The sequence below is a fragment of the Pristis pectinata genome, chromosome 1 (assembly GCF_009764475.1).
Source record: "Pristis pectinata isolate sPriPec2 chromosome 1, sPriPec2.1.pri, whole genome shotgun sequence".
In the NCBI taxonomy this organism is placed as follows: domain Eukaryota; kingdom Metazoa; phylum Chordata; class Chondrichthyes; order Rhinopristiformes; family Pristidae; genus Pristis; species Pristis pectinata.
In genome coordinates, this window is record NC_067405.1 from 7,944,165 (window position 1) to 7,961,243 (window position 17,079).

Here is a 17,079-nt window from a genome sequence, read left to right on the forward strand (position 1 = left end):
ATTCCATTTACAGACCACTCTCTAGGCGAAAAGGTTACATTCCTATTAAATCTTTCCCCTCTCACAAACCTATGTCCTCTAGGTCTACATTCCCAACCCTGGGAAAAAGACTGTGCACATTCACCCTATGCCTCTCATGACTTTATACACCTCTAAGATCACCCTTATTCTCTTATGTTCCAAATGGGGAAAAAAAAGTCCCAACCAGCTCAACCTCTCCCCATTAACTCAGTCCCTTGAGTCCCAGCAACATCCTCAAATCTCCTCTGCACTCTTTCCAGCTTAATGGAATCTTCCCTCTGGCAGGGCGACCAAAACTGAACACAATATTCTAAGCGCGGCCTCACCAATGTCTTGTACAACTGCAACGTAACATCCGAACTTCTATACTCAGTGCCTTGACTAATGAAAGCCAGCATGCCAAACGCCTTCTTCACCACCCCGTTTACCTGTGACACCATTCTCAATGAACCCTCTGTTCTAAACACCCCCCAAGGCTCTACTATTCACTGTGAAAGCTCTAGCCTCATTTGTCTTCTCAAAATGCAACACGTCGCACTTATCCAAATTAAACTCCATTTGCCATTCCTCCACCCACTACCCAGCTGACTAAGATCCCTCTATAAATCTTGATAACCATCTTCACTGTCAATAACACCACTTATTGTAGTGTTGTCTGCAAACTTACTAACCATGCCTCGTACATTCTCAGCAATGGGCCTATTAATGAGCCCTGGGGAACACCACTAGACACAGGCCTCTAGTCCATAAAACAACTTTCCAAAATCACCCTCTGCTCCCTACAATCATGCCAATTCTGTATCCAATTAACTAGCTCTTCCTGGTTTCCATGCGATCTAACTTTCCATAGCAGCCTTCCATGCGGAACCTTATCAAAAGCCTTACTGAAGTCCACGTAGACCATATCTACCACTGTTCCCCCATCGACCTTCTTGGTTACTTCTTCAAAAAGCTCAATTAAATTCACGAGGCAGGATCTCCCACACACAAAGCCATGCTGACTGTCACTAATCAACCTCTGCCTTTCCAAATGTTTGTACATCTTATCCCTCAGAATCCCCCAGTAACTCACCTACCACAAAATGTACAAAATTAGGGAAGGTTTTGGCAAGCTGGATAAAGAAACACTGTTCACATCAGCCGATGTTACAATGAGAAGAAGAGAGTTCAGGTTTGGGACAAGTAATGTGACAAGGAACTTTTATCTGTTTATTTGCACAATAATGACATTGAACCTGCTACCATTCAGGGCAGTGAAAGCGGAGCAGATCAATGATTTCAAAACAAAATTGGACAAGCACTAAGTAAATAAATTTGCAAGGGCTGTAATGACAGAACCCGAGAATAGAACTGAAAAAAAAACACTGACGCTGGAGGAACGCAGCAAGCCAGGCAGCAGCCGTGGAGAAAAGCAGGCAGTCAACGTGTCAAGGCAAGACCAAGAATGGAACTGACTGCTCTACAGGAAGCCAACAAGGACTCAATGGGTCAAATTTCGTCTAATGTTACATTAAAAAAAACTGATGGAGAAACGATTCAGTCCTTCCTCTCCCCATAGCCAGGAAATGAACTGATGCTTAGTGCCCAACTTCCAGGAGGACACACACACGAAACCACTCCTATCTTGTTATATCACAGGCACAACCTGTGGACATCTTCAAGAGGTGGCACCTCAAGTCAGCAGCATCCATCACAAAGGACCCTCACCATCTGGGACATGCCCTCCTCTTGTTACTATCATCAGGGAGGAGGTACAGCAGGCTGAAGACCCACACTCAACGATTCAGGAACAGCTTCTTCCTCTCCGCCATCAGATTTCTGAACGGTCCATGAACTGAAGAACTCATTAATCCTTTTTGTTCTGCACTATTTATTTTTCTTTGCACTATATTGCCACCACAAATTAACAAATTTCACTTCATATAAGTCAGTGATAATAAACCTGATTCTGATGTGAGATTATGAAAGCAGCATTGTATATAAACATCTTCTCGTGTGTGAGCACATACCTTTACATGTGTGTGAATGCAAATGTTTGTGTATTTGAGATTGAGCACAAGTGCATACACAAATCACTTTGGATGTGCATGTGAGCATGTGTTTGCTTTTGATAATATCGAGTAAATATAAAAAACAGAAAACCTACAGCACAATTCAGGCCCTTCGGCCCACAAAGCTGTGCTGAGCATGTCCCTACCTTAGAAAAATAGAGGGCTATGGGTAAGCCTAGTAATTTCTAAGTTCCCATAGCCCTCTAGGTTCCATGTACCTATCCAAAAGTCTCTTAAAAGATCCTATTACATCCGCCTCCACCACCGTTGCCGGCAGCCCATTCCATGCACTCACTACTCTGAGTAAAAAAAACTTACCCCTGACATCTCCTCTGTACCTACTCCCCAGCATCTTAAACCTGTGTCCTCTTGTGGCAACCATTTCAGCCCTAGGGAAAAGCCTCTGACTATCCACACGATCAATGCCTCTTATCATCCTATACACCTCTCATCCTCTGTTGCTCCAAGGAGAAAAGACCAAGTTCAAGTACAAACTCCTTCAAGCTAGAAACTTGGTTAAATAGGAACCATCTTCACAGAAGAGAACCAAGTGTTCATCAAACACTATTGCCTGCAACATCACAATTCAACTTTATCAAACTTGTCTGGGAGGAGGCTGGTCAAGCAGTGCAGAAAGTTATTACAGAGACACAAGAGACTGCAGATGCTGGGATCTGGGGCAAAAGAAAAAAGACTGCTGGAGGAACTCGGCAGGTCAGGCAGCACCTGTGGAGGTAAAGAGATAAGTTGGACCTTTTGTTTCAAAACCCTGCTTTGGGACCAAGAGCGCAGAGGGAAGATAGCTAGCATAAAGGGGTGATAGGTGGATCCAGGTGAGGAGGGAGATGGGAAGATGGGAGAAGATTATCAATCTGGGGTTATTTTTCTTGGAACAAAAGGGTAATTGGTTTATTATAGTCACATGTACTGAGGTACAGTGAAAAAAAACTTTTTTTTGCATGATCATTTCACCACATCAGTACATTGAGGCAGTACAAAGGAAAAGCAATAACAGGATGCAGAAATAGTGTTACAGTTGCAGAGAAAGTGCACTGCAGGCAAACAATGAAGTGCAAGGCTGTGGTGATGTGGATTGTGAGGTCAAGAGACTATCTTATCATACACGAAGTCCATTCATGAGTCTTATAACAGCGGGATAGAAGCTGTCCTTGAGCTGCTTATGTTAACTGCTTTTTCGAGGCAGCAAGTGTAGACAGAGTCCAGAGGGGAGGCAGGTTTTCATGATGTACTGAGCTGTGTCCATAACTCTCTGCAATTTCTTGTGGTCTTGGGCAGAGCAGCTGCCATACCAGGCTGAATAGGATACTTCCATGATATGTCTATAAAAATTGGTGAGGGTCAACAGGGACATGCCAAATTTCCTTAGCCCCCTGAGGAAATAGAGGCACTAGTGTGTTTTCTTGGCCATGGCGTCTACGTGGTTGAACCAGGACAAGCTATTGATGATGCTTACACCTAGGAACGTGAAGCTCTCAACCATCTCCACCTCAGCACCATTGATATAAACAGGATGTGCGCACCACACCATTTCCTGAAGTCAATGACGGCTAAGAGGGATTTATTCAAGACCTACAAGCCCCATCCCACCCCTTATACTGCTATATACTGGCAACCTTTCCCCTTCCCTCTCAGTCCTGTGCAGGGTCTTGACCCAAAACACTGACTTACACCTTTTGCCTCCACAGATGCTGCGTGACCTGCTGAGTTCTTCCACCATCCTGTTTTTTGTTCCAGATTCCAGCGTCTGCAGTCTCTTTTGTCTTTATATGAGATCATGACTGATTTAGTGTGGGTAAACAGAGGGGAACCGCTCCCACTAGATGCCCAAGGAGCAGGAGGGCCAGATTTAAAGCAATGGGGAAAAAATGAAAACGTCCTTTTTTTTTAAGAAAAAGAAAGCAAAAACAAATGCAAGAGTATTGTAACAATCTGGAACTCTTGCTGCCTGTGAGGATGCTGGAAACAATCAAACTAGGACTTGCAATAGGGAAATACATAGAGAAAATCATTTGCAGAGTGATAGGGAAAGGGCAGGCAAACCAGACTGACAGGATTTCACCACCAGGAGTCAGCATAGACTGAATGGACTGAACAGCCTTCTGAGTAGTGATTCTATGATTCAATCCCATTATACGAAATAAAAACAGCAAGTTACATCAAACATCAAGAACATCCCGGTGTTATTTGGCTTCTGTTCATTTGTTAGCTGATTAAATGCACACATTGGTTGAAATTTAATTCAGACAGAATAAAAGTTTCATTATGCCTACAGAACTACATTATTCAAGTCAAAATCTGCTCACACTGAAGTACATGCCAATGAGCAGGGTCAGTGTTTTCACACCATGAGCAAGCACAATAAACCAGCCAGATTCTTTTTGCTCGAGAGTAAAAATAGGCATAAAAGGAGTAAAAGACTTGCATATTTAGCATCTTCATAACCTCAGGACATTTCCCCTTACACAATGGAAAGTAGTTACTGCTGCAAAGTAGGAAACAGAACATTCACAGTGTGGTCTTCAAATTAGTGCCATGGGAAGTATAATTTACATCCACCCGATAGAGAGGGTACATCCTTGGTTTAATGTCTCTTAAGTACATTAACACTGACAAGGCAGCATTCCCTCAGTACTCCAGTGGAGTGTCAGCCAAGTTGGCAAGTTTCTGGAGTGGGAGTTGAACCCACAAATTTCTGATCCAAGGACAAATACTGCCACTGGGTAACAACTGAAACCTCTAGCATGAATGTAAATTCACATAGCACATTTCACCCTCTCAGCCACATTAGGACATTTGAGGAATGGCCAGTTGTTGTGCAGAGGAACATGGGAGCCAATTTGCAACAGGGTCCCATGAGCAGATATTAGCTCAAATGACCAGATATTATTTGATGATACAAACATAATGCTGGAGGAACTCAGTGGGTCAGGCAGCATCTATGGAAGGAATGGGACAGCTGATGTCAACTGTCCATTTCCCTCCATAGATAGAGTCATACAGCACAGAAACAGGTCCTTCGATCCAACTGGTCCATACCCACCAAGATGCCCATCCAAGCTAGTCCCATAACCTTCTAAACCTCCCCTATCCATGTACATGTCCAACTGTCTTTTAGAAGATCCTTTTGTACCTGCCTCAACCACTTCCTCTGGCAGCTCATTCCATATACTGACCACCCTCTGTGTAAAAGAAGTTGCCCCTCAGGTTTCTATTAAATCTTTCCCCCCTCACCTTGAACCTATGCCCTCTCGTTCTCGATTCCCCAACCCTGGGAAAAAGACTGAGTGCATCCACCTTATCTTTGCCCCTCATGATCTTATACGCTTCTATAAGATTACCTCTCAGTCTCCTAAACTCCAAGGAAAAGAAGTCCTAGCCTGTCCAACCTCTCCCTATAATTCAGTCCCCCAAGTCCTGGCAACATGCTTGTAAATCTTCTCTGCACTCTTGTTGGTTGCTCCAGATTCCAGTATCTGCAGTCTCTTGTGTCTCCATATTGTTTGGTGATATTAAGCTGGCTAAGATAATAGGAAGAATTTCCTCTTTTTTCATTCATGCTACAACATCCCATTCCCCCATCCACCCCCACCCCCTTCCCAAATATATGGTGCTGCACTCTCCAAGTCCTGTACTGAATTATCTGAACAGGGTTTAAACTCAAGATTTTAAACTGAGCTGGTTGGTGCTGACTCCAAATTAAATCCAGCAGCCTCAGTCACAGTTAACAAAGCAGAGCTGTTTTACTTACACAAACTCTGAAAGAAAGCTCACTTGTGAGATAACCAGTGCTGAATCTGAAATAGGTGCAAAAGGATTGTTGTACGAACTGCACTGTGCAGAATTCATACAGATCAGCATAGAAACACTGTCAAGTGCACAAGTGAATTTCAACAAATTTCTTACATTCTTCCACCCCTTCCTTCCAGTTCCTAAGCTGTTGATTCTGTGATGGATCACAGAGGAAGAATAGAAGTCTTTGATGTACGAAGTTAGAACATTAAGTGCCTGGTCAAACAGAGTATTTGTAGCATCAGCCATTGATTTCTGCAAATTTCTGACGCAGATGAAAATAGAGCCAAAAGGCACACAACAGAGTAAAAGTAAATTCTATTGTTCCAACAATTAGACTGGTCGTCTCCCACTTGTCCCATAAAATGGGATGGCTCCATTGACAGAACTGTCGTTGACTACTTCCATCACTTTGCCGAGTAATTAGCCAGATTGGATTTGTTCTGCTTTTTGTGAATTGGAAAGGTCTGGGCAATTCTCCACATTGTTGGGTAGTAGCCCCACTACGTGGTTAATCAGGGAATTGCAGCTAAGGTAATGGCTAACTTCTAATCCTTCAGTTGCCAGGAGACTACAGTTTACTGTTGGGGCAGAGGGAGAAAGAAAGAAAGTTTTGCTTACAAGTTCAGATGTCCAGAATGTTTTCATGCAGCCCAGTCATCTTGTGTACTACTGAAGACCAGCACTCCAGAATAAGCTGCACCTTAAGCCAAACTGTTTCAGTACAGTTGCAGCACTGCATCTACCCAACAATGCAGAAAGTTGCCTGGGTGTATCCGAGTCACAAAAAGCATGACGTCCAAACAAGCTAATTATCACCCAAGCAGTCCACACTCAGCGATGGAAGCAATCAGTCATCAACAGTTCTGTCCATTGGCACTTACCAATAAGCTGCTCAATGATGCTAGTTTGGGTTTTGCCAGGAGCATTCAGCTCCAGACATCATCGCAGCCGTAGTCCAAACACTGACCAAAGAGCCAAATTCCAGAGGTAACATGAGATTAACTGCTCTTGACATCAAGGCGGCATTTCAGTGAGTGTGGCATCTCAGTGCCCTAGTAAAAATGAACTCATAACAGAGTAAAAGAGACACTCCCTTCACCACCAGCACACAGTGGATGCAGCGTGTACTGTATACACAATAGAGTCATAGAGTTAAACAGCACAGAATCAAGCCCTTTTGCTCAAATCATTCATGCTTACCAAGGTGTCTGCCTGTGCTGGTCCTATTGGTTGCATTTGGCCCACATCACACTAAACCCTTCCTATCCATGTACCTGTCCAAATGTCTTTTAAATATTGTATTTGTACCCACCTCATCCACCTCCTCTGGCTGCTTATTCCATATACCTACCACTGTGTGTGAAACAGTTGCCCCTCAGGTTCCCTTTAAATCTTTCCCCTCTCACCTCAAACTCATACCTTCAAGTTCTAGATTCCCCTACCCTGGAGTAAAGACTGACTGTCCATCTTGTATAAACTCAGAGGGGCATAGATGTCTCTAAGTCTCCTTCAGAAAATAGTCCCAGCCTATCCAATCTCTCCAGATAACTCAAGCCCTCCAGTCCCAACAATATCCTTGTGAATCTTTTCTGCATCTTCTCTAGCTTAATCACATCCTTCCTATAGTATAACGACCAGAAATGCACACAATACACCTGGTGTGGTCTCACCAATGTCTTGTACAGCTGTAACATGACATCCCAACTCTTATACTCAATGCCCCAAACAATGAAAGCAAGCAGGCTATATGCCTTCCTTCACCACTTTATCTGTATTACAACTTTCAGGAAACTACGTACTTGTACCCCAAGATCTCTATGTTCCACAAGAGTCCACAGAACCCTACCATTCACTGTGCACATTCTGCCCTGGTTTAACTTCCCAAAATGCACTTTGCACTTTTCCGATTTAAATTCCATTTGCCACTCCTTTGCCCACTTTCCCTGGATCTTGCTGTAATCTAGATCTAGATCCTGTTATAACCTTAGACAGCCTTCTTCACAGTCCACTATACCACCAATTTTGGTGTCATCTGCATGCACCTATATTCACATCTAAATCGTTAACATACTTGACAAGCAATAGGGTACCGCAGTTACTCACCCAGGCTACTCCAGCAACATCCCCCAAGCCCACACCTTCACCACAAAAGAGCAGCAGGAGAATAGGTGCACCACCGCTTGCCAATTTCATGTCAAGAGGCACATCAGCTTGGAAATATATTGCTGATTCTTCATCCGAATCCTTGAACACCCTGCCCAACAGGACCGAGAGAGTGCCTTCACTGGAAGGACCGCAGCAGTTCAAGGCAGCAGCAGCTCCCTACTTTCTTCTCCAGGGCAATGGGCAGACAATAGATGCTGGCCTTGCCAGCAAAACCCAGATCCCAAAAATTAATACATAAAAGTAACTTCTTTGCCCCCACCCTCACCACATTCTACAGGGGTACCATTGAGAGTGTCCTGACCAGCTGCATCTCTGCCTGCTACAGTAACTGTAACATCTCTGCCTGTAAGACTTTGCAGAGAATTGAGAGTACAGCTGGAAAGATCATTGGAGTACCTCTTCCCTCCATCCTGGATATCTACAGCACATGATGCACAAGCAAGGTCTGCAGAATCAGAGATGACTCTTCTCATCCCTCCGATGACCTATTTGTCCCACTGACATCTGGCAAGCAGTACCAGAGCATCCAGGCCAAAACTACTAGACTTTTTCCCCTAGGCTGTCAGGCTCCTGAATACCCTGGGAGGCAGTTTCAGACAAATGCGGCATCAAAAGCCCTGGTTTGCACAACGGCGTATAAGAACTTTGGCTGCTGCTAAACATGTTTATACATTTAGTGCAACACACTGAGTTCTGTATTTTCTTTGTCCAGCTTGGTTTTGCACTAACCCTGCACTAATTTTGTATCCTGTATATACCTTTTTTGCACTATTTGTACTTGCACAATTTTTTTGTCTGCGTTATTGTATGTATGTCCTCTGTTCTATGTATGTCCTCTGTTGTGAGAGTCTGGGGGAAACGACATTTTGTTCCTCCATGTGTTTTTATAGCATATGGGTGAATGACAATAAAGTAGAACTTGAACTTGATTACAGGAAACCCAATGTGGAAACTCTCCTATAGCAGCAAAAGAAATATTAGCAATAGCTGCAAAGTTAATGGAGGTATCCAAAATCATGAGGGTTTTTTTTAAATAAACAAGGAGAACCTACTTACAGTCCCATCAAGTTTATTCATCAGCAAAAACTGATTTAAGTTAATTGGCAAAAAAGCCAGATGTGAGAGGAGTCATCTTTCACGTTACTTTTTAGCATTTATTTTTGTCACTGTGGCATTTCTCTTTGCACTACTTCAGATTGCACTACAATCTTTGCACCATTCTGTGGTTTTGCACTTGTTGCCATAGTTATTGTATTTATTATTTACTGTGTGCACTGTTTACTGTGCAAATTTCATTGCATCCCATGACAATAATCTGAATGATTCAGAAATGTACTGAGTGTACAAGTGAATAACAACTTTCAAAAAGTAATTAAAAAAGAAAAAAGATAAACGCAGGGCACAAGGGAAAGAAGTAAGTAATCTGGAGCTTGGAGGGATGTGACAATGATTCCATAGAAATATAAATTTCTTATAAGATTGACAGGATTGGCATTCAAAGGTTGTTCCCACTGAAGGTGAAAATTTGAAGTTCTCTGCTCTAGAGATCTATGGATACTCGTTCATTAAGTATATTCAAGATCACTGAGCATTATAGGCATCAAGGAATATCAGGGCAGGTGGGAAGTTGCAGTTGATATGGAAATTAAACACCTCATTGAATGGTGGACTACATCGGCAAACCTTGCTTCTATTCCTCACGTCGTTGCGTCACCCCCCCACGTACAGTACCTCGTTCAATGTCATCCATTTGAGAAGCCGGCGACAACTTTTCCTTTGGAGGCGAACTCTTTGGTACAAAGGAGGCCTTGGCACTGGGGCGCACTTGCTGCCCAAGGCGATTGGTCTGCTGATCAAGGCGAGATTGGATTTTGCTACTTCCTTCCGCCCTACAGAGAATCAAAAAAAAACTGTTACAGCACCAAAGCAACTCACTGGGCCCACTAGGTTTCTACCTTTATGTTTGTATCCCTTCTCACAAGCCACTGACTCATAATATGCTTTCAAATTCCTGCTTACAAGTAGACATCTATTTCATTCTATAAAAGGATTTACAGGATAAATAATGATGAAAATATTGCAAAGCCAGGAAAATTATGTGTCTTTCCTCCCTGCTTTGACGTTCACAGCCTTTCCTTTCCTGAGGGTGTTGACACTTTGTGGGACATGGTTCCTGGTGTGATCAGAGGCAGCTAAAAGACAACCATATGGTGAGAAACAGACCCATTGGCTCGTGATGTCTGCACCAAACACAATGCCAAATTAAACTAAATCTCTTCTGCCTGCACATGATCCACGTCACTCCATTCCCTAGATATTTATGTGCCTGTCTTAAAGCCTCTAAACGCCAATATTGTATCTGCTTCCATGATCACCCCTGGCATCACGTTTCAGGCACCTACCACTCTGTGTTAAAAATCTTGCTCCTTTAAACTTTCCCCCTCTCATCTTAAAGCTAGGTCCTCTAGTATTTGACATTTGTATCCTGGCAAAAAGACTGACCATCTACTCTATGCCTCTCAATTTTACAGACTTCCATCAGTTCTCCCCTCAGCCTCCAATTCTCTAAAGAAAGCAATCCAAATTTGTCCAACCTCTGCTTACAGGTAATACCCTCTAATCCAGGCAAGATTCTGGTAAACCTCTTCTGAGCCCTCTCCAAAGCTTCCACATCCTTCCTGTAATGGAGCAACTAGAAATGCACACAATAAATTGGATTGGAGATATGTACTGACATGAATGGGGAGTGGCAGCCTCCCTCGCCTGGCAAACGCGAGTGAACAACAAATTGCAAAGGGGTTAGAGTTTAGAAGTGGGGAAACAATTGCATGGGGTGTTGATAAGGCCACACCTGGAGTACTGCGCAGAGTTTTGGCCCTTTTACCTAAAAAAAGGATATAGTAGCATTGGAGGCAGTCCAATGGGAATTCACTAGGCTAAATCCCAGCATGACATAATTGGTAGAGTCTTAAACAAGGGGACATAGTTTCACGATAGGAGGCCAGTCATTTGAAACCAAGGTATGTAGAAATTTCTTCTCCTAGAAGGTATTGAATCTCTGGGATTCTGTGCGAAAGTTGTGGAGGTCAGATTATTAGAAGCATTTAAAGATAAATTTTTGAAAGATTTGGGATCTGGCACAGGAAGAGTTGAGACCTAGGGTAGATCACCCATTATCATGTTGAACAGTGGGGCAGGCTTGAGGAACCAGGTGACCTACTACTGCTACTGTTTTCCGGTGCTCTTGTGTTCTAGCGCATTTCCTTCCAGCAGAGGAAGTGCTGCACCAAAGATGCTGTCCTTCAGGCAGCGCTAAGCAGCACTGAGCTGTGGTCTGATAACATTTAAATTAAAGAGAAAATTCAAAATGGAATACAGATGAAGAAATGTCTCTACAAATTTTGAATTGAAAAAGGAAGAGGAATTTCCTTGGGGGTAAAGGAAAAATGCAGAAACATGAAAAAGGATGATCAGAGGCAGAGAGCCATTCAGGGAAAAAAATAGCACATCAATAAGAGATAAATTACAATAACATATAATACAGAAACTGGCTATTCAACCAATTGTCACTTCATCAACTGGAGGGGATATCCAGCTCTATTCTACTTCCCTGTGTTGAATTCGACTGTTTAAGTAGTGTTTTTAACATGGATAATGTTTAATACATCTCACGTGGCTACACAAGGAATGGCTGCTTCCTAGCTTATTGGTTCATCCATCTATCTAGTGTATCTAACATGTATCTAACATGTATGCCACATGTATCTAATAGGTTTTCTGATTGGACTATCTTTAGCTAAGGAGTACCTCTTATCTCAGGTATAAAAGGTGTCGCTTTTGTTAATCACTTCTCTTGCTCTCCTCCCCCCAGCCCGAGCTCATCTTAGTTCCTTTTGTCTTCAGCTCATCTCCCAGTAGTTATGCTAGTGCCATGTGCTCTGTGACTGTTTCTTTGTTTTAAACTTTTGCAATAAAACTTTGTGAAGCACCAACTTGTTTTCAACTCATTCCTGGACCCCTGAAAGAACCTGCGGATTTGAAAATAACCAATCCCACACCTGTTTTCACCCTACAGCCTTGCCAGTTAAGACATTAAGTGCATATTCAAGTACTTCTTAAAGTGCAACAAATGCTTCTGCACTTATGGTGCCCTTCCAGAATCCCACCATGTTCTGCATGAAGACAATTCATCTGAACTCCTTCCTAATTCCTCTGCCAACAACTTCAAATCTAAGCACCCTGGTTAATAACCCAAGTTAGGTCAAAGACTACAAGTTAATGAAAGGTAAAAAAAAACCCTAAAACGCCTACTGGAACGTTGGACTTCCTCTCAAGAGGGCTAGAATGCAAAGAGACAGAAGTAACATCCAGACAGACAGAGCTCTGTGAAGGCATCACCTGCAGTACTGAGGAAGTGAAGGGTTAAGAAATTGTGACCGTACATACAACTAATGAAAAAATACCACACACGCAAACCCGACTCAAGACCAAGTGGACCAGACAGTGATTACTGTGTCTGTAAGCCAATTACACTAAACAATGAGTGTGAGGTTTGTCCTAACAATAAGTATGATGGTTGTCTTTGGCTCCCCAATTGAAATCGGTTGCCATTGTTTAAGTGTGTGACAAGGACTGTATAATTAACGTCTGCTCTGTATTGTGGAGACCTCCAATAAAGACTCTGTATGAGAGTCAGAAGAATTCTCCCTGGCAGTATACTGCTAATAAACATGTTTTAACAGAATAATCCGTGGCACTGAGAGATTTTGCAGCAGGCAGGAGTGGAATTTAAAATTAGGATAACAGTACTACATAAAAACTATTGGAGCAACTCAGCAGGTCAGGCAGCAACATCTGCACCCTGTCCGCCATGACCATCTGGAGCTCCTGGTAGCTAGCCATTTTAATTCCCCTCCCCATTCCCACACGGACCTGTCCGTCCACGGCCTCATCCGCTGCCAGGGCGAGGCTAAACACAAACTAGAGGAACAGCACCTCATTCCACCTGGGTGGTCTACAACCTCACAGCAAGAACGTTGAACTCTCCAGTTTCAGGTAACCTGCTCCCCCCTGTCTCTGTCACTCTCCTTCTGATCTACCCAGATCCTCACACACCCAACCCCACCCTGCAACACCCTGTTTCTTTCCCCCTCGCCCACCCACTCCATCTGCTCATCACCCTTCCCACTGCATCCCCTCCCCCTCTGTTCCCATATGCCCACCCCACCTCCCTTATTTGGTTCCATGCTCCACTTTCCTATCCAATTCCATCATCTGCAGCCCTTTGTTGCCTCCACCCATCACCTCCCTGCTGTCGCTATTTCGACCCTTCGCTCCCCCACCTGATTCCATCTGTCAATCAATCGCTCCTCACCTGGATCTTCCAATTATTTGCCAGCTCTTGCCCATCCCTCCCCTTTATATTGGCCATCTCCCTTCTACTCTTAGTCCCAATTTAAGGGTCTCAACCAGAAATGTCAACTGTCTATTTCCCTCTACAGGTGCTGCCTGACCCGTGAGTTCGTCCAGCAGTATTTTTTCCCCACTCGATTCCAGCAGCAGTTTCTTGTGTCTCCACCTGGAGTACAGCATTCAGTTCTATACTACATCACCCTTGAAAGATGCAGCAGCTTGGGAGTCCAGTTTCAGCTCTAGCTGGTCTAAAGGAATCAAAAACAAAGTGCTGCAAAGAAAAGGATTGTATTTCACCCAAGGTTAGAGGGGGAGAGGGCATCTCCATTCTGGGGAAGAGGAAGAGTAGAAAAAAGCTGTTCAGCACCTGAGAATCAATTGAAAACTTTAAAACAGTGATTGACAATTTATTAAGCAAGGAGAATTGACAGCTATGGTCTTAAAATTAGAGCCAAGACCTTCAGGGTCCTCTTAGTTATTCATTTACTGGGGTGGGGAAGCAAGCATCACTAATAAGGCCAGCATTTATTACCTGTTCCTAACTTCCAAGGAGACAAGATGCACTGCCTACTGTCAGAGACTGTATGCTAAAGATACTCCCACAATGCTGTTTGGTAGGCAAGTCCAGGATTCAGACTGAATGATGCTGAATGCTATAAAACATCTTAAAGTATAAAAAGTCTTCATGAAGGTTAAACTCTTTCCCCCAAACCCCCCCCACCCAACCTCCAGAAACAAATATGCCTTCAGACATTAGAAATTACTGCTATGGATAGAGAGTCTATTTCTGGAGTCTTGTCTATTCTATCTGCACATTCTGTAATTTCTAGATTTCTTCACACACGAGGAAGGGTGTCTCCAAGTCAGAATACTGTGCAATTAGGAGACCTGATAACAGTGATGTTTTCATGTACTGGCTGTCTTTGTCCTTCTTGGTGGAAGAGGTCACAGATTTAGAAGACACTGGAGTATGACATCACCTCCTACTTCTGGCATAAAGGGTAGTGGAAATCTGGAGTTTTCATCCCCAAACAACTGATAAGGGCTGAGGGGTCAACCGAAAATTTCAAAACCAAGGTTGATAGATATAATCCTTAGTAACTTTCTACCAAAATTCTCACACCCACCCTGAAGTATGGCTGAAATTTTTAAAGTTGCTTACAAGTTATGGATGGGGATAGAAAAAAAAAATTCAGAAAATATTAACTTTCAATTCATCGCAATAATTTGCAAAGGTCTACAAGGCATATTCATTTCTGGGGTCTTGGAAAGGAGTTCAACCTACCTGAACACTTTTTTTTATACTTAAAAAAAATTGTTTTAGACCTGTCAATAATAGTTTAGTATTACAGGTCCTGTTGAGAGGTCACTGTCCTTCCTCAGCCATCACCCATTGTTTTTCAGCAATGAACAGAGCAAGTAGGGCAGTTCTCAACACTTATGACCTGTACCCAAAATTGTGGCAGAGGCTTAACATTGTGGATCTACTGCAATCACTATTTAGGTAAAGCCTCAGTTATATCTGAGGCAGGCAGATGAAAGTACAATACAGCACTGCAGCAATCTAATTGACTAGAAGAAAAGGATTGAATCAGGGGCTGAATGGCCGACACTGGCTCTATGCCCATGATGCTTCAAGTTCCTAGGAGTAAACATCACTAATAGTCTGCCTGGTCCAACCATGTAGACACCACAGCCAAGAAAGCTCACGGCACCCTCTACTTCCTCAGGAGGCTGAAGAAATTTGGCACGTCCCCTTTGAACACTCACCAATTTTTAAAATTGATGAACCCTAGAAAGCATCCTCTCAGATGCATCACAGCTTGGTATGGCAACTGCTCTGCCCGTGACTGAAAGAAACCGCAGAGAGTTGTGGACATGGCTCAGCACATCACAGAAACCAGCCTCCGCTCAGTGGACTCCGTCTACACTTTGCTGCCTCGGTAAAGCAACCAACATAATCAAAGACCGCACTCACCCCGGACATTCTCTCTTCTCCCCCTCCCATTGGGCAGAAGATACAAAAGCCTGAAAGCACATACCAGGGCTCAAGGACAGCTTCTATCCCACTATCCCAATGGTTCCCTAGTTCGACAACTCTTGACCTCAAACTCTCTTGTTATAGCCTTGTAATCTTATTAGTGCAGTGCAGGTAAATTTCTCTGTAACTGTAACTTTATTCTGCATTCTGATATTGCTTTCCCTTGTACTACCCCAAGGCACTGTTGTAATGAAGTGATCTGTATGGACGGCATACAAAATAAAGTTTTTCACTTTACCTCAGTACATGTGACAATAATAAACCAATTTACCAACATAAATAAATCCTATAGCTGAACAATCACAAGCTTGCAAAGGTATTCGCCAGCAGACTGACTACAATGACCTTAAATTGTAAAGTACCAACTTGCAGTATCCCACTGTGATAAGATTATTGAACAGTTCCTTATACGAGTTGGACTCTAACCTCACAATCTACCTTGTTGTGACCTTGCACCTTATTGTCTATCTGCACTGCACTTCCTCTGTAGCTGTGACACTTTACTCTGTACTGTTATTGTTTTTACCTCAATTGCACTCTGTATACTAACTCAATGTAACTGCACTGTGTAATGAATTGACCCTGTATGATCGTTATGCAAGACAAGTTTTTGAATGTACCTCGGTACAAGTGACAATAATAAACCAATACCAAGTTATCTTTTGTAAATTGATCTCACTAAGATGAGAATGTTAGCATTGGAATAAAGAGTACAGGCACTGGTAGTGTAGAGGTTAGCATAACGCTTTACAGCACCAGTGACCCGGGTTCAATTCTGGCCGCTGTCTGTAAGGAGTTTGTTACGTTCTCCCCGTGTCTGCATGGGTTTTCCTCCAGGTGCTCCAGTTTCCTCCCACATTCCAAAGACGTACGGGTCAGGAAGTTGTGGGCGTGCTATGTTTGGCGCCGGAAGAGTGGCGACACTTGCAGGCTGCCCCCCAGAACACTCTACACAAAAGATGTATTTTCACTGTGTGTTTTGATGTACATGTGACTAATAAATATATCTTATCTTACCTCCTATTCCAACCTCTCAGTTATTTAGCACAGAAACAGACCCTTTGACTCAACTCGTCCATGCCAAGATGCCTCCAACTCTGATCGGTCTCAATTTACCCAACCTCACAGGAGCATCTACCTCTGCAGGGTAACTTCGTGCTTCTCAAACATGTCACTTTGTGACAATTGGGAAAGATCACTAATTGTCCAGTTTAGTGCATCCTGCCACACTGGGTCTGTGAAAGAGCTATTCAATTTTCTAACCACCATTTCTTTTGTCTGTAGCACTGCAAATTGTTCCCCCTATTTTTCTATTTTGATTGCATTTCCCTATATAATTACTGAATCTGCTCCATCACATATTTGGTTTAATTCCAGATCGTAATCTGTGGCATTAAAAAAAAAGCCCTTCCCATTTGCTTGTATTAAATTTTTAATGCCTTGATTGTAGCTCACCTTAATCACCTCTGCATAAATTAAAAGAAAAAGCAAAAAATCAGAATCTCCACACATCTCTAGTATTATTTTAGTTCATCACTTCTGTAATCTCTCAAAGGGCTGTATAAGAACCAGGCT

General features: G+C 43.0%; 1 protein-coding gene across 1 annotated transcript in view; it reads right to left on the reverse strand.

The window, feature by feature from the left end:
- The window catches only part of eaf2 (ELL associated factor 2), a 41,949-nt gene that overhangs the window by 10,764 nt on the left and 14,106 nt on the right, over positions 1-17,079 (reverse strand). Inside the window, 2 exon segments of the mRNA XM_052019711.1 lie at positions 9,783-9,940; positions 16,735-16,767. Coding sequence (XP_051875671.1) covers positions 9,783-9,940; positions 16,735-16,767 — 191 coding nt within the window.